Below are 20844 nucleotides of genomic sequence, written 5' to 3'. Positions count from 1 at the left end.
CACTCCAGATTTCCCAATTTGTCATCCTATTGCTAGATGGAGCCCCCAGAAAGCAATATCTATTGCTCCTCACAAGGTCCTGGGGGTAATATAAGTGGTTAGGCATGATTTCTAACATAATGCTCCTAAGCCCCTATTTCCCTATGTTGCCAATATTATTAGTCAGCAAGTGTTAGTAGAAAGGGATATTTACTAATGAAATACAGCAAGAAAAATTGGAACAAAACATTCCTCTAAAAGACTTCTGCACACTCTCCCATTTTTACACATAATGTCTTTAGAGGCAGTGGGCTAGAGAGTAATGTGAATTAAAAGCAGATCATCTTACTTTTGGATGGAAATTATTTTTTCATTTTCCTTCTTGGAGTCGTCATGAGTATCTACAGCACTTTCCTGGATTCTGAAGTTTGGAACTTCCATTGAATCTTGAAGCCGTGATTTTGCCTTCCCCAAAGAAGTAATTCTCCCTGATACTACCTTTTCTCAGTATACTTAGATAACAAAAGGAAAGGAAAAGAAATATTTGAATCCTCATGACTGCACTAATTAGCTATCCCTTACTACAGACACAAGAATTTGATTTCTCAATATGCTCTCAAAGCTTAGCTGATTTTTTTCTCAATATTTTTCTCTAATCACCTAGTATGTAAGTGGGAGCGTGTATGTGTGTGTGTGATTGTATATATAAGATTTTCTTTCAATTTATTCCAATAGATGTGTCATCTAACTATATGTAGTGATTTGAAGGTTGACACTCCTTTGATCTAATTCACATGTTTGGTCGAGTGATTGATTTAATAGAGAAGTTTAGGAATTGTTCATACTTAGTTTACATATTTGATTGATCTGTAATTCAATTTAAAAGAAATTATTATCTAATAAAAGTATCAAGGCAGAGACTATCTTGTTACTTACATTAATTGAAGATGGAATATGAGATATCTTACACCAGACCTGTTCACTTATTCACTATTCTCTTGTGAACTTGGATGGGGCAAATTTCCAGCTTCTTTCTTCTTTTCCCCTAGTGCTTCCCTATTTGTCTATATTATCTTTTCTATCCCTCCCACAAAAATTATTGATTCATTTATATAGAACCATAAAATTTAGTCCACAGAGGATTATTTCAGCCTTTAGTTTTTCCTTTCTGATTTAAATTCTTCAATTCTTTTGAAATTTAGGTTATTTTTTAATCCCTTGATGATCTTTCTTTATTCTTTCTTTTACCTCTCATTTCAATCTCTCTTTTTTTAATTCACCTATAAATACAAGGGAATTTTTTTCATTATTTAGTCATTTGTTGATACTTTTACTTATTTAACTTCCCTAAGTTTCAATTATTTAATAAACTTGCAAAGTAAATATTTTCTTAAGATGTGTTGGAATTTGCTGTTGTTGGAATCAGCCAACTCCAGTTGGCCCATGAACCTATTGCTAAATATTCAGTGTGAGTAGTAGTGATCTGTTTCAAATTAATCATCATTCTTTGTTGCCTTTATTAAAAATTCTCAACAGTTTACTAATATTATTTCCTAAAATATATCATAGAGTTGAACATTTTTTAAAAATTGTTACTTGCATTTCAATAGAATGGTTTCCTTTGTAATTCTATGTATATTATTTTTGGCATTTAAAAGCGGTATTCTGAGAAAGGGACCCAAGACTTCACCAAACTGCCAAAGGGATTTATTTTAAATAAAAAGTTAAAAGCTCTACACTAGTATGTTATACTTAAAATCTCATTCTAACCTCATTACTCTCTTAGAGAACAGCATCCTCTTTTTAGGAGTGCTATTGTATTTCTATTATGAGAAAGCTGAAGACAGGCTAAGAGCAGCATTAAGGTGGCAAATAGTGCTTTAACAATGAACAAAAAGAATGTTTTATATTTTTGTCATCATAATAGAAAAATTTTTTGTAAATTGGTCTGATTTTTTTTATCTCCATTGGCCTCTATTTGATTTTCAGATTCCTGCTGTAGAGAAATGATTACCCATCCCTGGGTTAAGGAATTGTTCCCAATTCAAAATAAAACTCCTCTTGAGAGATGGCACATTGAGTTCTCCCTGACCTCTCTCAGTCTAGATGCATATCAATAATCCAGTTTTTTTTGATACTTGTCTTTTTCCAACAGATATATAAATTTGGATAGGGAAGAAAGAACATTAAGACATAGAGAGAAAGGGGGTGGAGGGTACAAACATGGAAGATAAAAGGATATTATCTACAAACTTTACCTACTTTTTAATATTTGCCTAGGTCAGGCATTGGCTTTTGCTATCTAAAATATATAAATTTCAATATTTTATCATAGAATCTTGAAGTTGGTGCTAGAAGAACCTTAACAACTCTCCCATTCACATCTTCCACACATATTTTGCTAAAAAAAAAAAAAAAAAGAAAAGAAAGTGAAGTCCATAGAGGTAAAATCTAAGATCAGGCAATGATTTAGTGACTTAGCCTTCAAGATTGATGCTATTTCTACTTTCCCATGACCCAAAGAAGGTATAATTGTGACAATTCAATTTGTATGGGGTGGGAAGGGAAACTATAGGAACCTGTCCCCAATAGTTATAGACTATAAAAAATTCCTTCTATCTTTCAATCTCATCAAAGCCATCTTTACTTCCTTGTTCCTTAATGTGTATACCAAGGGATTCAGCATGGGTGTGATCATTGTTTGGAAAATGGTTATAATACTATCCATAACATGTTTTGAGCCTGGTCTTAGATTGATGATGAGACCAGGAACAAAGAAACAAAGGACCACAATGCAATGGGAAAGACAAGTTTGAAAGGCTTTGTGTCTGCCATCTGCTGTGTGGATCTTCAGGATAGCAGGAACAATGAAAACATAGGAAAGAAAAATCATGAAGCAACATCCAGAAGCTACCACTCCAATTATAACAAAGATCAATCTCATTGATGAAAGTATCTGCACAGGCCAGTTTGAGAATGGGGGGTGTATCACAAACATAATGCTCTAACTGATTGGGACCACAGTAGGGCAGGTGGAAGGTCAGGGCAATCTTGGCTGCTGAGTGGATAGCACCACTGAGCCATGTGCTTCCAGCTAGAAGGGTACAGATTTTCCCACTCATCATGGTAGCATAGCGCAGGGGATAAGTGATAGCAAGGTAGCGGTCATAGGACATGACTGTGTAGAGAAAACACTCAGTGCTCCCCAGGCCATGAAAGAAATAGAGCTGGGCTACACAGCTATGAAATGAGATGACTCCATCATCTGGGGAGAGGAGACCCATGAGTATCTTGGGCACAGTGAAAGTAGAGAACCACATGTCAATGAAAGAGAGATTGGCCAGGAAATCGTACATGGGAGTGCAAAGGTGGGAGTCCACTTTGATGAGCAGTAAGATGAGGAGGTTCCCCATCAAAGTGAATGCATAAATCACTAAGAAGATTCCAAAGAGAGTAGTCCCCAGGTCTGGTGTATAGGGAATCCCTGTGAGGATGAATGTTGCCACAAAGCTCTCATTCTGTGTTTCCATTTAGATAACGGAATCTTTTCCTAAAGAAGGAAAAAATCATTCAATTAATTGAAAAGCACTTTGAATTGGTGTTAATCATTGTACTAAGCATTGGAAATAAAAAGAGAAAGTTTTTAGAAAATTCTTCCTGCACTTAAGAATTTTACATTATCTTGAAGAAAATAAAAACATACACCTGAAATCGTAGCAGGGGATAAGAGCTGATGTTCTCTACATGTAACCTATATGATCACCCCTTCTTTTACCTTCACACATACATTTTCCTTATTTTCTTTCCTGTTAGGTTCTAAGTCAATGAAGGTTTTTTTTTTTAATATTGTCTCAACTAAAATTGGAACAACTGTCAGTACTTAATTAATTCTAGACCACTACTTCAGTTGAATAATATTATTTATTAAATATATAAGAAAAACATTTTTTATTACTTTTTGCTTGTCTCAGTACTATTTCCTAATTTTCTAAACTTAAATAAGCATTATTTTTTTTTACTTTTCTTTTTTTGCTGAGGCAATTGGTATAAAGTGACTTGCCCAGGGTCTTACAGCCAGGAAGTATTAAGTGTCAAATTTGAACTCAGATCCTCCTGATTTCAGGCTAGTGCTCTATCTACTGTACCACTTAGCTGCACCCAGCATCAATTTATTTTATGCAATTTATTAACAATGCAACAAATAATAAAACAAAGAAATTAATAATTATTTACAATGTATAAGATCTGAGAAGGAATACAACCACAATCACTTCTGCCATCTCTGATACATTCGATTTTTCATCAGTTTTGGAAATACTTCAATTCTTCCAGAATATTAATCAAACTTTCTTGTTGAGAATTCTTTTCATATTTCTTCAAAAGATAAGTCAAAATATTTCTCTTGAGAAAGAAGTTGTGCCATAAAGATAGAATAAAAAATGTAGTAATAAATACAAACTTCTCTTACTGGAGCCAAAGAAAAGATTTGGAATGTTTGCCCCTCACTGAGAAAGATGGGGCACAAAGAGATTTCTACAGATTTTTCAGACACTGTGTGGGGAGATTTCTAAGATGGATGGTATTACTGAAGAATGCAAAAGCATTGGAAGGAATAGTTTGGAAGAAGAGGGGAAATACATTGACAATGATGTACTAGAGAACTAGTTGGAAAGAAGGGAGGAGGAAGAAGAAAGAGCACTATTGTCACCCTTCTATGTGAAGAGAGGACTTTCCTAGAAAAAAAAAGCTTCATATTATGAGTTGTAAATTATTAGGAATTTGCATTTTACAAAGATTTAACTGAGTCACCAATTGATTAGTTTTTTTTATTTTCCTGATTCTTTTAATTAAATTCTTCTATAATATTGCAAATTTCATGCATAATTAGCAATTGCAAACTTCTGTTATGTTTTCTCATCTCATCTCATGGTGTCTTGGATCAAAAAATCATATATATATATGCATATATATGCATATATAATTAATAAAAATATCTGTATACATACAATTGATATATATATAATTAATAAAATATCTGAAATTGCAAAGTATAAGGAACAATATTTAATTTGATATGTGACACTGAAATGCTGGAAAAATTCATGAGAGAGATGGATGGCTGCAAATATAGATAGAATATTAAAGAGGAAATATTCTAAATTCTTTTTATAAGTAAGCCAAAGGCTTCTGAGACATCAGATGTGACATAGAAAAGAGATCTAGAAAATTTTGTACCATGTACCTGAGCTTTCTGCTCAGCATTTCTTATTCAGGGTCTCATAAAAAATAAAGATAATAACAATTATAATATGGATACTATTTCTATGAGAAAAATGGCTTATACACATTAAAGAACTGAACAAATGTGATAAATGTATACTAAATAAAAGATTATTATAATCTTGAGTGCCTGAATATATCAGTTGATATGATTCAGAAAGTAAACAAACAGAAACCAATATCTTGTCTTTGTGCAAGGCTACATATCTCTCCCTGGGATTCTGTGCTCTGAGTTTGATTTGCTGTAACTCAAGACTAATATATTGGAGCTAAAAGGCATGTATACAACTGGAGTCCACTAAGTATTGTTCCTAATTTGAAGAGGTTATATCCAGCATATCAAAGAGTATATGTGAAGATTTAATTTAACCTATTTCTTCCATAAATCTATGGATGTTGTAAAATCCCCAAAATACATGAGTGAAGCTACCAGGTCCATCATTGTAAGAGTGGAGTGCAATTCCACATATCTACTTATAAATAATGAATGTGGATTATGCCAGAATATAATTTCCAAAGTCTAGAATAAAGAATATGAAAGATTAGGAGAAATGAAGGCAACTTTGGGCTAAAGAAAAAATGTTTAATAATTTTTCTTCATGGAAACAAAAATGTAACAGATATCAGTTTTCTGAAATTCTGATTGTCACCTAGTGCCTGGTACAAGGCTTTAGATAAGAGCTTGACCCTTAGATGGCAACAATGATGATAATGACAACAAAACAAATGAACAAAAACAAAAACATATATTGCAGCTAAATAATGCTATGGAAAGCTCAGTATAGTGAAGTTACATTCATATGTAAGTTTTCTCCAAAGGAAATGGTTTTCCTGTTTCTCTGATTTTGACTTTATTTCCTTCATTGATCAATATAGGTATCATCTAGGGTTTTACCTTTTCATCCTTCTTTTTTCTTTATATTCTGTTTTTTTCTGTTAAGAATCTCATTTACTACCATGGCATCAATCCAATATGTATGCACCACAAATCTGTATCACCATCTTTCATTCTACCTTCACATTAGGCATACCTATCTGAATATCCCACTACAATTTCAAATTCATGTTCAAAGTCAGATTCAGTTCCATTGAAATTGACTTATTCCCAAATTTCCATCTCTATTATTGAAATTTCTCAATGTCTGGTGTCTTTTTAAATTTCTTTCTGTCATTCAACTCCCTCAAATCTGCCTTCACAAATTTTCTTGATTCTACTTACTCTTTTCCATATTGATGTAATCATTTGAGTTCAGGCTTTCATCCATTTTCTTCTTCTACATGACAGTAACAAATTTATATGATAAGTTTGCCTACCTTTATCCCTTCCTTTTTACCAACCATCAACTAGCCCAAATCCTGCATATTGTTGATTAGGTAATACTAATGAACAGCTTTAATAATATCATGGCATGCTCAAGAGCTCTCCAAGGCTTCTATTTGTATGGACTGAAGTCCATACTTTATAACCAGGAATTTAAAGGTCACAGAAAAGTAAAAGCCTTAGTAAGGATTGTCCAATTAAATATCCTTATTTTACAATCGTCTTGCCTCATTTACTTTCTTGTAATATGGAAAAAGCAATAGTCTTAGGCTCAAAAGATATCTATTCAAGTCCTATTTCTAACACATGGTTCTAGGAAAAAATCATTTCATAAAAATGTATCTCAGTTTTTCTCATTTGTGAAAATGGAAATAATTCTTTTAATGTCTGTTTTACAGAGTGCTTATTCAGAAGGTTGTTTGAAAAATTTTAACTTCCTTATAAATAATACTAATAAATAATAATTAAGTTTATGCTTTTAAACTTCTTGAAGTAAGGAAATATATGTTATTCATTCTAGAGAATTTAGCATAATTCCTTGCCCACAGTATTTGTTCATTAAATGTCTCTTGAAAAATAAAAGTGGAAGGGATAGATAGAGGGAAAAAAAGGAGTGAATGAATATTCACATCCTTTTTCCATTGAGGAAAATGAGAGTTTCCCCAGTTTTTTGCTACTCACCTGCTAGATGTAAACTCTGGGTCAGAAAGTTCATTTCAAAACCTAGAAAAATATTGAAAGGGTATAGTTGTTTCTTTCTAATGCAGAGTCCTTCTAAGACTGAACTCCAAATGAATAATAATGAAAGCAGTCTCACCCCACACACACACCTAAAGTTTATGAATCTAAATTGCTTTCATCCCACAAGGGATGGGATTTCTTTTAATTCTCCTGCTACTAGGAAAACAAGAGGCAAAACAACTAAGATTTAAGTGTTTACACATTTAGGCTATATTGGATTATTGATGATCCATACACATATATTTTATTTATATCATGAATTATCCATTAAGAAAAATCAGCTTTTATGAATAATTCTTGCTGCAATTTATGATTGAATAATATAGGAAGTCTTTTCTTGATAAATATATTTGCAAATGTTTTCCATAAAAGGATAAACATAAAGTATGGTTTTGCTTTAATTGGATTTTTAGTCTTTTTAGTGATTCCTCTTTTTTTTTTTTTCAGTAGAAACATTTTTTAGTTACAGCAAGAATGGGTGCCAGTGCAGGATAACAGAAAGCAAAGTTCTTTATTCTCACTGTTATTTCATGTTTGTGAACTTTTCTAGTCTCTTTCTAGAAATTAAATCTTTATAGTCTCCTCTCTTGCGCATAGAATGGCTTCAGTATATGCAGCTTCCTTAGAGGAGTGGTGACCATGATTATGACCCATACAGAAACTGAATTCTTCTATCTACCAGACAAACCACTATTAATACAGTTACCAATGTGATAGATACCTTGTTGCCATAATCATTGAACTCAGGCACAAAATCAAAGAGTGAAAAGGAACAATAAATAGTATCTAGACTAGTCAAAATTTGAACAAGATGCAAAATCTCTACATTCAATCTTTTCTTTAAGTTCTCCAGGATGGAAGAATTTCTTTTCAAGGCAATCCATTCCACTATTTTTAACTGTCTAATTATTAATAATTTTATTTTTTCTCCTTACAACAAGTCTAAATTTAGTGCTCTATAATTTCCATGTATTTCTACTAGTTCTCTCTTTTGAGACTGTACTCTCAACAATTTGAATTCATCTTTGTAAAATATCACGCTTCTTATTCTTAAAGCTTATCCCCACCTCCCATTTTTCTCTTAAACATTTTGGAAAATGCAAGAAGAGAGATTTTTCTCCTTTTCTCCCATTCACTATGCATTTTTTAATAGGATGTTTTCCCAATTACATGTCAAAAGACAATTTTTAGTATTCATTTTTATAAGATTTTGAATTCCAATTTTTTCTCTCATCCTTTCTTCCTAAAATGGCAGGCAATGTGTGTGTGTGTGTGTGCTATCATATAAAACATATTTCCATAGTAGTCACAATTGTGAAAGAAGAAACTGATCAAGAGAAAAAAAACACAAAAAGAATATAGTAAAGAAAACAATAGTATGTTTCAATTTATATCTATCTATATATATATACACACATATATAGGTATACACGCATATACATAATGTTGCTGATACTCTGTACAATATTTTTCTCATTTCACTGTGCATCAGTTTGTAAAAAGTCTTTCCAAGTTTTTCTGAAATATATTTGTGAATTATTTCTTATTATACAATAGTATTCCAATACATTCATATACTACTGTTTGGTCTACCATTCCTCAATTGATAGTCATCCCTTCAGTTTCTAATAATTTGCCACCACAAAAAGGGCTGTTATAAATATATTTGTACATTTAGGTCCTTTTTCCCTTTTTTATGATATTTTTGGAATGTAGACTTAGTAGTTGTACTGCTGGATCCAAGGGTAAGCACAGTTTGGCTGCCCTTTGAGCATAATTCCAAATTGTTTTCCACAATAATTTGGATCAGTTTATAACAACCCACAATTAATTTGTTTCCTAGTTTTACCACATTCTCTTCAATATTTAACATGTTCCTTTTCAGTTATATTAACTAGTTTTATAGGTGTGAGCTGGAACCTCCTTTAATTTGTATTTCTCTAATTAAAAGTGATTTAGAGTACTTTGTCATATGCCTATAAATAGCTTGGATTTCTTCATCTGTAAACTTCCTATTCACATCCTTTAAATATTTATTAATTGTACTATGGCTTGAATTCTTATAAATAACAAAGACACTTTGTAGTCTTTATAGATCTTTATAGTCTTTATATATCTTTTATCTTTATAGATCTTTATAGTCTTTATATATCTTTTATCTTTATAAATTGTTTTCCCACTTTCTGGTTTTCTTGTAATCTGTGTTGCATTGGTTTTGTTTATTAAAAAAAAAAAAACTGTTCAATATCATATAATCAGTTTATCTATTTTACACTTTGTAATGCTCTTTCTCTCTTTTATGTTCATGAATTTTTCCCTTCCCCATAGATTTAATAGGTAGACTACTCCTTGTTTTACTAATTTACTTATGGTATCATCCTTTATGTTTAAAGCATGTGTCTATTTTGACCTTTCTTGATATATGGTGTGAAATATCAGTTTTTGTCTAATTGATGCTATATTGTTTTCCAGTTTTTCCAGAAGTTTTTGTCAAATAGTGAGTTTTATTCCTATTTACCTGTTGAGTAAAATGAATTTTTATTTCTAACTCTGTGTCAATGTGTAGTCAAGTTTAGAGGAGAGTGAGATTCAAGTATCAGTCATTTTCCACATTCTTTCCTTCTCCACCTTGTTTGTGTACCCACACAAATATATAGATATTTTCAGTTACTCATACATTTGGATTAGACAAATTTCCCTAATCTTTTTGTCCCTTTTTCTTCCCTCTTACTGAATTCCTCTTTCCCTCTTTTACAGTTTTTTTCAAGATCATCAAGAAATAGCAGAATTACTCCCAATCTTTTTCTAATGAAAATCTGATGATGATGAAGTTCCAAAAGAGGCAATGAATCATGTAGAGGGGCAGAACTCTGAGAAGGTATACTTAAGACTCAGTATGTATAATATCCGGTCTAGCTCTCTGGTAGGCCTCGGGATCAGCCTGTGACCTTGGGCTTAGTAGGAGAGTGAAGTGAAGGAGGCAGGAGAGCAGACACATGGTTGGTCAAAGATGGAGTCTGGATTCTGGAGTCTGGAGCCTGAAGTTTGCCAGCAAGACCACATTACAACATCACACTGGGCATGTACAGTTGTGGAACATCACATCACAACATTACTCTAATTATACACCAACTAGATTGACCACATATTATTTTATATCAAATATGTGCTTAGAGAACCACTTTCTCACACTCAGTGGGTACTTAACTACAAGGACCTTGCTATCTTAGATTCAAGTATGCCTTTCAGAGTTCCAGCCTGCTACAAGTATGATTGATGAGATAATGATTCTATAGCTAAATACATACTTAGTGTGATACTTAATGTGATGTAATGATATAATTCAAGTGAATACTTGCCTTTTCTTTGCCAACTTGGCTCCCCCAAAATACTTTCATTATAAAACAAATAACTGTCATCCTTTTCATTTATATGTCACTTTTACTTCTAAATTTTATTTGTATCTCTATTTATAGGAGAGATCAAGTCATTTACGAAAGGGTAAAGAAGAGCAGGATCAAAAAAGCAGCTGGTATTAAGTACTGAGATGGAAGTAAGAAAAGACTTGAATTGAAGGTGCTTGTCTGTTATTTATTAGTTGGGTGATATTGGACAATACTTCTACATCAATAAATTGCTTAGATAAATACATAATATTTCAATTAATCAACCAACATCTTTTAAGTGCTTACCATGTGTGAAGAACTGGGTTAAGAACTAGGAATACAAATATAAAAGAAAAATAGGGGGACTTCCTGCCAAGATGGCGGTGTGGAGGCAGACAGCTGCTTGAGCTCCTCGTTTTCTCTCAGAACTTACTTCATGACAAGCCTCAGACTTAATGCTTTAACCAGAAAGAAATCCACAAATAAACACCAAGAGAAGACATCCCTGAAAGTCACCAGAAAAGGTCTGTGTTTGCTCGGGGGAGGGTCAATCAGACTGGGCGCAGACTGAGGGCAGGCAAGCCAGAGTGAGACAGGCAGCTCACACAGCTCAGACCAGAGGGGGAGGGGTACGATCTCTGCCATTTCTGTGAAAAGACTTTTTCCCCAGTGTGGATATTCCATCTTGGCAGCAAGCCAGGAGCACCGGAGAGAGTGTAAACACCAGAGGTGAAGATTAAAACCCCAGAAAGCCAGCATCTCTCAGAACCCAGCCACCCCCAACCCCCACCTGGACTGACTCAGCGCGTTCTCAGAGCCTCAGAGCGCAGACATAGTACAGTCATTGCTGTTCTGTTAGTGGCTCTCTGCTGCCCTACCCCCAGTCTGTAGAGGAAGCCCATTAATACCATCCAGCCTCATCCCCCCAAAACCAGACCAGTTGTTTCTCTTGTCAGTTTGTTTTCTTCGATTCCTACTCTGACAAAATGAACAAAAAATTCAAAAGGGCTCTAACCATTGACAGCTTTTGTATGGAGAGAGAGCAGACTTCAAACACTGAGGAGACTAAAAACAGACTGTCCCCAGATGAATCCCCTAAGAAGGATATGAGCTGCTCCTCAATACAAAAGAATCTCATAGAGGAAATCAAAAAGGCTCTCACAAGAGAGCTGGAAGAGAAATGGGAAAAGGAAAGGGAAGCTTGGCAAGAGAGCATGGAGAAGTCATCCCTTGCGTTCAAAGACAGAGTGGATAAAGAAATCAAATCATTGAGAAACAAGATTAGTGAGCTGGAAAAGGTAAACAACTCCAAGGAAAACAGGATTAGTGAGCTGGAAAAAGAAAACAGCTCTCTAAAAAATAAAATGAATAAAATGGAAAAAAATTCCATAGAAGATAAAACCTCAATTGGACAATTACAAAGAAATATAAAAAAAGTGAGTGAAGAAAATACATCATTGAAAATTAGACTGGAACAAGTAGAAATGAATGACTCAAGGAGAAACCAAGAGGTAGTCAAGCAAAACCAGAGAAATGAAACAATTGAAAAGAATGTCAAGAACCTTATTAGAAAGACAACAGACCTGGAAAACAGATCCAGGAGAGACAATTTGAGAATAATCGGACTCCCTGGAAAATGTGAGGAAAAAAAGAACTTGGACACCATTTTCAAGGAAATTATCAAAGAGAACTGCCCAGACATTCTAGAAACAGAGGGTAAAATAGATATTGAAAAAATTCATCGATTACCTACTAAAAGGGACCCTAAAATCAAAACGCCAAGAAATATAGTGGCCAAGTTCAAGAATCATCAGACAAAGGAAAAGATATTGGAAGCTGCTAGAAAAAAAGCAATTCAGATATGGAGGATCCACAATAAGGATAACCCAGGATCTAGCAGCGTCCACATTAAAAGAACAAAGGGCCTGGAACATGATATTCTGAAAGGCTAAGGAAGGGCCTGGAACATGATATTCTGAAAGGCTAAGGAACTTGGTATGCAGCCAAGAATAACTTACCCAGCAAGAATGAACATCATTTTCCAGGGAAGAAGATGAACATTTAATGAAATAAATGAATTCCATCTATTTTTGATGAAAAAACCAGACCTACATAAAAGGTTTGATCTTCAAATACAGAACTCAAGAGATTTCTAAAAAGGTAAAAAGAAATCTTGAGAACTATACTTCTGCCAAAAAAAATATGTAAAGAACATATGTACAATTTGTCTTAGAAACTAGAGGTGGAAAGGAAATTATATCATAAAAAAGTGTAAAGTGGTGGTACTACATCTCATGAAGAGGCAAAGGTAACCTATTATATCTGAGAGAAAGAAAGGAGGGAGATTAACATAGTGTGTATCAATAGACATATTCAATTTATGGTGAAATGTTAGGATTACTAGGTGAGAACTCAGGTTGTCTGGACAGTGACAAGGTGAGAATTCAGGTTGTCTGGACAATTACAAGGTGAGAACTCAGGTTGACTTGATAGAAGGAGCAAGCTCATTGGCTGAAGTGGTTCTTCCCAGAAGCCCTTGCATTATCCCACGCCCATTCTCTGGGAGGATAAAAGAGACAACAGTGGGAAAGTTAGTCGGCCTGGAGAAGGATAAGAGCTGGAGGAGATTCAGAGCCAGGATTCAAGAAGACTCTGCACTACATCTGGCTTGACGCAGCTCTCTGCAGGAAGGGAAGTCGGCTCTCTGCAGGAAGGGAAGTCACTTCTCTGGACAAGAGTTAACAGCAACTGCCTGGAGACAACGGTTCGTTACAGGAAGAAGAATCTGTTGGAGAGATTTGAGTAGAAGACACAGCAGATCTCTTCCCAGAGAGTGATCCGGCAGCTTCTAGAGACAACAGCTCGCTACAGTGAAACTTCTTCCACTTCATTAAAAAGTGAAAGGGAAGGAGTAAGCTAAGGGGAAGGGAATAGAGAAATTTCGAGGAAAAGGGGTAAAATAAGGGGAGGAACTTTAAGATGGGGGAGGGATCCTAAAAAGGGAGGGCTGTGAAAAGCAAGTAGTGTTCACAAGTTTAATACTGGGTAGGGGGGTAAGAGGGAAGGAAAGGAGAAAAGTATAAGCAGGGGTTAATAGGATGGCAAGCAATATAGAATTAGTCCTTCTAACCATAAATGTGAATGGGGCAAACTGCCTCATAAAGAGGAAGCAGTTAGCAGACTGGATTAAAAGTCAGAATCATACTATATGTTGTTTACAGGAAACACACCTGAAACAGGGTGATACATTCAAACTAAAAGTAAAAGGGTGGAGCAGAATCTATTATGCTTCAGGCAAAACCAAAAAAGCAGGAGTAGCCATCCTCATCTCAGATCAAGCAAAAACAAAAATTGATCTAATTAAAAAAGATAAGGAAGGACATTATATCCTTCTAAAGGGCAGCATCAATAATGAAGCAGTATCAATATTAAACATAAATGCACCAAGTGGTGCAGCATCTAAATTCTTAAAAGAGAAATTAAGAGAGCTGCAAGAGGAAATAGATAGCAAAACTATAATAGGGGGAGATCTCAACCTTGCACTCTCAGAATTAGATAAATCAAACCACAAAATAAATAAGAAAGAAGTCAAAGACGTAAATAAAATACTAGAAAAGTTTGATATGATAGATCTTTGGTGAAAGCTAAATGGAGACAGAAAGGAGTATACTTTCTTCTCAGCAGTTCATGGAACCTATACAAAAATTGATCATATACTAGGGCATAAAAACCTCAAAATCAAATGCAGTAAGGCAGCAATAGTAAATGCATCCTTTTCAGACCACAATGCAATGAAAATTACATTTAATAAAAAGCCAGGAGGAAATAAACCAAAAAATAATTGGAAACTAAATAATCTTATACTAAAGAATGATTGGGTAAAACAGCAAATCATAGACATAATTAATAACTTCACCCAAGAAAATGACACTAATGAGACATCATACCAAAATGTGTGGGATACAGCCAAAGCAGTAATAAGCGGAAGTTTTATATCTCTACAGGCCTACTTGCATAAAATAGAGAAAGAGAGGGCCAACGAATTAGGCTTACAACTAAAATTGCTAGAAAAGGAACAAATTAAAAACCCCCAGACAAACACAAAACTTGAAATTCTAAAAATTAAAGGTGAGATTAATAAAATTGAAAGTAAAAAAACTATTGAATTAATTAATAAAACTAAGAGTTGGTTCTATGAAAAAACCAACAAAATAGACAAAACCTTAGTAAACCTGATTAAAAAAAGGAAAGAGAAAAAGCAAATTGTTGGTCTTGAAAATGAAAAGGGTGAACTCACCACTAATGAAGAGGAAATTAGAACAATAGTTAGGAGCTACTTTGCTCAACTTTATGCCGATAAATTCGATAACTTAAATGAAATGGAAGAATACCTTCAAAAATATAGCTTGCCCAAATTAACAGAGGAAGAAGTACATAGTCTAAATAGTCCCATCTCAGAAAAAGAAATAGATCAAGCTATTAACCAACTTCCTAAGAAAAAGTCCCCAGGACTAGATGGATTTACATGTGAATTCTACCAAACATTTAAAGAACAACTAACTCTAATGCTATGTAAACTATTTGAAAAAATAGGGATTGAAGGAGTCCTACCAAATTCCTTCTATGACACAGACATGGTATTGATACCTAAACCAGGTAGATCAAAAACTGAGAAAGAAAACTATAGACCAATTTCCTTAATGAATATTGATGCTAAAATCTTAAATAAGATATTAGCAAATAGACTTCAGAAAATCATCCCCAGGATAATACACTATGACCAAGTGGGATTTATACCAGGAATGCAGGGCTGGTTTAATATTAGGAAAAATATTAGTATAATTGAACATATTAATAATCAAATTAATAAAAACCATATGATCATCTCAATAGATGCAGAAAAAGCATTTGATAAAATCCAACATCCATTCCTACTAAAAACGCTTGAGAATATAGGAATAAATGGACTATTCCTTAAAATAATAAGGAGCATATATTTAAAACCTTCAGTAAACATCATATGTAATGGCGATAAACTAGAACCTTTCCCTATAAGATCAGGAGTGAAACAAGGTTGCCCATTATCACCATTACTTTTCAATATTGTACTAGAAACTCTAGCCTCGGCAATAAGAGCCGAGAAAGAGATTCAAGGAATTAGAGTAGGAAATGAGGAATTCAAATTATCACTTTTCACAGATGACATGATGGTATAATTAGATAACCCCAAAAACTCTGCTAAAAAGCTATTAGAAATAATTCAGAATTTTAGCAAAGTTGCAGAATACAAAATAAATCCACATAAATCCTCAGCATTTTTATACATTACCAACACAATCCAACAGCAAGAGATACAAAGAGAAATTCCATTCCAAACAAATGTTGAGAGTATAAAATATTTGGGAATCCATCTACCAAAGGAGAGTCAGGAATTCTATGAGCAAAATTACAAAACATTTGCCACAAAAATAAAGTCAGACTTAAATAATTGGAAAGACATTCAGTGCTCTTGGATAGGCCGAGCGAATATAATAAAGATGACAATACTCCCTAAACTAATCTATTTATTTAGTGCTATACTAATCAGACTTCCAAGAAACTATTTAAATAGCCTAGAAAAAATAACAACAGAATTCATATGGAACAACAAAAGGTCGAGAATTTCAAGGGAAGTAATGAAAAAAAAATTAAGTGAAGGTGGTCTAGCTGTACCTGATCTAGAACTATATTATAAAGCAGCAGTCACCAAACCATTTGGCATTGGCTAAGAAATAGACTAGTTGATCAGTGGCATAGGTTAGGTTCACAGGGCAAGATAGTGAACAAAAATAGCAATCTAGTGTTTGACAAACCAAAAGATCCCAAATTTTGGGATAAGAATTCATTATTTGACAAAAACTGCTGGGAAAACTGGAAATTAATATGGCAGAAACTAGGCATGGACCCACATTTAACACCACATACTACGATTAGATCAAAATGGGTCCAAGATTTAGGCATAAAGAACGAAATCATAAATAAATTGGAATTACATGGGATGGTTTACCTCTCAGACTTGTGGAGGAGGAAGGAGTTTGTGTCCAAGGGAGAACTAGAGACCATTATTGATCACAAAATAGAACATTTTTATTACACCAAATTAAAAAGTTTCTGCACAAACAAAACTAATGCAAACAAGATTTAGAAGAGAAGTAACAAATTGGGAAAACATTTTTACAGTTAAATGTTCTGATAAAGGCCTCATCTCCAAAATATACAGAGAATTGACTTTAATTTATAAGAAATCAAGCCATTCTCCAATTGATAAATGGTCAAAGGATATGAACAGACAATTTTCAGATGATGAAATTAAAACTATTTCCGCTCATATGAAAAAGTGTTCCAAATCACTATTGATCAGAGAAATGCAAATTAAGACAATTCTGAGGTACCACTACACACCTGTCAGATTGGCTAAGATGACAGGAACAAATAACGATGAATGTTGGAGGGGCTGTGGGAAAACTGGGACACTGATGCATTGTTGGTGGAGTTGTGAAAGAATCCAGCCATTCTGGAGAGCAATCTGGAATTATGCCCAAAAAGTTATCAAAATGTGCATACCCTTTGACCCAGCATACTACTAATGGGCTTATATCCCAAGGAAATACTAAAGAAGGGAAAGGGACCTGTATGTGCCAAAATGTTTGTGGCAGCCCTTTTCATAGTGGCTAGAAGCTGGTCGATGAATGGATGTCCATCAATTGGAGAATGGCATCAGGAAGACTTAAGTTCAAATCCAGTTTCAGACATTGTGACTCTGGGCAAATTAACTTCACCTCTGTTTACCTCAATTTTGTCATTTGTAAAATGGGAATGATATTAGCACGTACCTTATGAGATTATTTTGAAGATCAAATGAGATAATTTCACAGCACTTAGCACAATGCCTAGCACATAGAAATAAAACTGCTTAAATTTTACTATTAGTTATCATTATTGTTACTATTATTTTCTTTCTTCATTACATTGTAGGCTTCTAGAAGATGAGAACTATTTTTCTTTTCTTTTTTTTTTAAGAGTTCTTAGAATTTTATAATTATAACTTTTTTTTTGACAGTACATATGCATGGGTAATTTTTTACAACATTATCCCTTGCACTTACTTCTGTTCAGATTTTTTTCTCTTCCTCCCCCAACCCCCTCCCTCAGATGGCTGGCAGTCTTATACATGTTAAATATATTACAATATATTCTAGATACAATATATGTGTGTAGAACCGAATTTCGAATTTCTTGTCGCACAGGAAGAATTGGATTCAGAAGGTAAAAATAAAAGTTTACACTCATTTCCCAGTGTTCCTTTTCTGGATGTAGCTGATTCTGTCCATCATTGATCAACTGGAATTGGATTAGCTCCTCTCTATGTTGAAGATATCCACTTCCATCAGAATACATCCTCATACAGTATCACTGTTGAAGTGTATAATGATCTTCTGGTTCTGCTCGTTTCACTCAGCATCAGTTGATGTAAGTCGCTCCAGGCTCTCTGTATTTCTCCTGTTGGTCATTTCTTACAGAACAATGATATTCCATAACATTCATATATATACGTAGAATGCTAAAATGTGCCATTTTAAGATTTATTTTAAAGGTTTTAGGGTTTTCCATACTTTTTGTGAGCTTTTCATATCAATAAGTGAGCTGTTTTGGTTAAAGGATTTTTTCCCCAATATCTATAGATTTAATCATACTGTTTGAAGTGTTTTTCTTTTTAATATGATTGATAATGTTGGTTGTTTTCCTTTCCTTGTATACTTAGTGTTTTCCTAATGTTAAACCATCCTTATATGAGCAAATCTAATTTAGTTATGATGAATATTGATTTGACTAGATTGCTCCAATCTTTTTGCTAGAATTACTTGAAAATGTTGTATCATGTATACGTGTTTGCTTTCATGATAAACTGTTAGCTCTTTCAGAGAGGGAATGGTTTCTTATATTTTCCTTAAATCCTTAGCAGCTTAAAAAGTACCTACTACATAGTAAGAACTTTATAAGTGCTCATTGATTATTTAAATTGAAATATGGTTCTCTTTCTTTCTTTTACTCTTTCTTAATTTAGTTCTTAAGATTATATTCATTTCAAAAAGGAGATGAATAGATTATTTTCTTTCTTGATTTTTTAGCAGAATTTGTTCATTAATTTTTAAATTCACTTGTAAATACATCTGATCTATAGTAATGACTCTGTGTGCTGAAGACACAAGGAAAATCAAAAGACCATCCCCCCTTGTAAGGAGCTTGCAATCTGTGTGGAATAGAGAGAGATATGGTGAAGAACTTACAGGAATGTATGAATTATTTTTTTCTGTATTTTATTATCATTATTTCTGTGTTTCCCCTATGACCTGTATAATATGTGCAGGCCCATATTTATTTGAGCCTTGGCCAGCTATAAACATATTTACTTAACCTGAGGTGATGACATTTATCAGTATTTGACATCCATATTTAGTCTATTACCTTGACCACTATCTACTTGATTAAGCCTGAAGCCAGAGAAGTATAAACTTGGATATGGTAGAAAGAACATTAAAGCATGGAGAAACAAGAGACAAAAATGGAAGGAGAAAAGATATTATATATAAACTTTACCTACTTTGTAATGTTTGCCCAGGACAGGCCTTGGCTTTTACTACCCAGGTTATATAAATCATTAATTTTTAAGATTCCTGAATTTATCATAGAATCTTGAAGTTGGAGCAAGAAGAAGGTTAGACTATTCCTAATCTACATATATGTTTTAATGATGAGGAAAATGAAGTTCATATAGATAAAATCCAAAATCAAACAGTGATTTTTATGGCTTAGCCTTTGAGATTAGCACTATTTCTACTGTCTTATGACACAAAGAAGGTTCAGTCATGGAAAGTCAACTTTATATAATTAAAATAAACTGAGAGGACATTTTTATAGGTTGCTGACTACATAAGTTATAATGACTACATTATTTGACTACATAAAATTCCCTCGATCTTTAAACCTAAGCAAAGCCAATCTTTACCTCTGTTCCTTAGAGTGTATACCAAGGGATTGAGCATGGGTGTGATCATTGTCTAGAAAATGGCCACAATCCTGTCCATAACATGTTTTGAGCCTGGTCTTAAATAAATAATGAGAATGGGCACAAAGAAACAGAGGACCACAATGCAGTGGGAAGCACAAATCTGGAAGGCTTTTTGTCTACCATCTGTATAGATCAGGATAGGAAAGGAAAGGAAAATCAGGAAGCAACATCCAGAGGCCACCACTCCAATGTTAACAAAGATCACCATCTCATTGACTGAAGTATCTGAAGAGGCTAATTTGAGAATGGGGGGTTCATCACAAAGATAATGTTCAATCTGATTAGGGCCACAGTAAGGCAGGCAGAAGGTCAGTGTAGTCTGGGTTGCTGAGTGGATAGCACTACTGAGCCATGTGCCTCCAGTTAGGGGCACATTTTTTTTTACTCATCATGGTAGCATAGTGCAGGGGATAAGTGATGGCCAGGTAGCAATCATAGACATGACTGTGTAGAGAAAACACTCACTGCTTTCCAGGCCATAAAAGATATAGAGCTGGGCTACATAGTCATGAAAAGAAATGGTGCCACCATCTGGGGAAAGGAGACCCATTAGAATCTTGGGCACAGTGGTAGTAGAGAACCACAGGTCAATGAAGGAAATGGTACATAGGAATGCAGAGATGAGAGTCCACCTTAATCACTAGCAAGATGAGAAGATTCCCCATCAAAGTGAGTGCATAAGTCACTAGGAAGATCCCAAATAGTGTTGTCCCCAGTTCAGGTCCATGGGGAATCCCCGTGAGGATGAATGTTGCCACAAAACTCTCTTTCTGTCTCTCCATTTAGATACTAGATACCATTTAGATACTAGATTATAATCTAGTCTTTTCCTTAAAAAAAAGGAAAAATCATTGAATTAATTGACAAACATTTTTAAAACACTTGCTATGTGCTGACCATTTTACTAGTGGAAATACTAACAGAAAAACAAAATAGTTCCTGCACTCAAGAATTTTATACTATTTTTCAGGAAATAACATACTTATCTAAAGTTGCAGCAGGGGATGACATCCAATGTTCTCTATATG

At 34.1% G+C, this 20844-nt stretch overlaps 1 protein-coding gene and 1 pseudogene across 1 annotated transcript; both read right to left on the bottom strand.

Annotated features, from left to right (window-relative positions):
• Nucleotides 1-2578: 2578 nt before the first annotated feature.
• Nucleotides 2579-3509, bottom strand: LOC141562185 (olfactory receptor 10G9-like). The gene is given in 2 exon segments (XM_074302193.1): nt 2579-2918; nt 2920-3509. Coding segments are annotated over 2 exon segments (930 nt in total).
• A 16182-nt stretch (nt 3510-19691) lies between these two features.
• On the bottom strand, nt 19692-20598 carry LOC141562183 (olfactory receptor 10G9-like; annotated as a pseudogene).
• Between the last annotated feature and the right edge of the window lie 246 nt (nt 20599-20844).

This window comes from Sminthopsis crassicaudata, chromosome 3 (assembly GCF_048593235.1).
Source record: "Sminthopsis crassicaudata isolate SCR6 chromosome 3, ASM4859323v1, whole genome shotgun sequence".
In the NCBI taxonomy this organism is placed as follows: domain Eukaryota; kingdom Metazoa; phylum Chordata; class Mammalia; order Dasyuromorphia; family Dasyuridae; genus Sminthopsis; species Sminthopsis crassicaudata.
The sequence above is the reverse complement of the archived record's forward strand: the minus strand, read 5'-3'. Positions and strand labels throughout refer to the sequence as shown.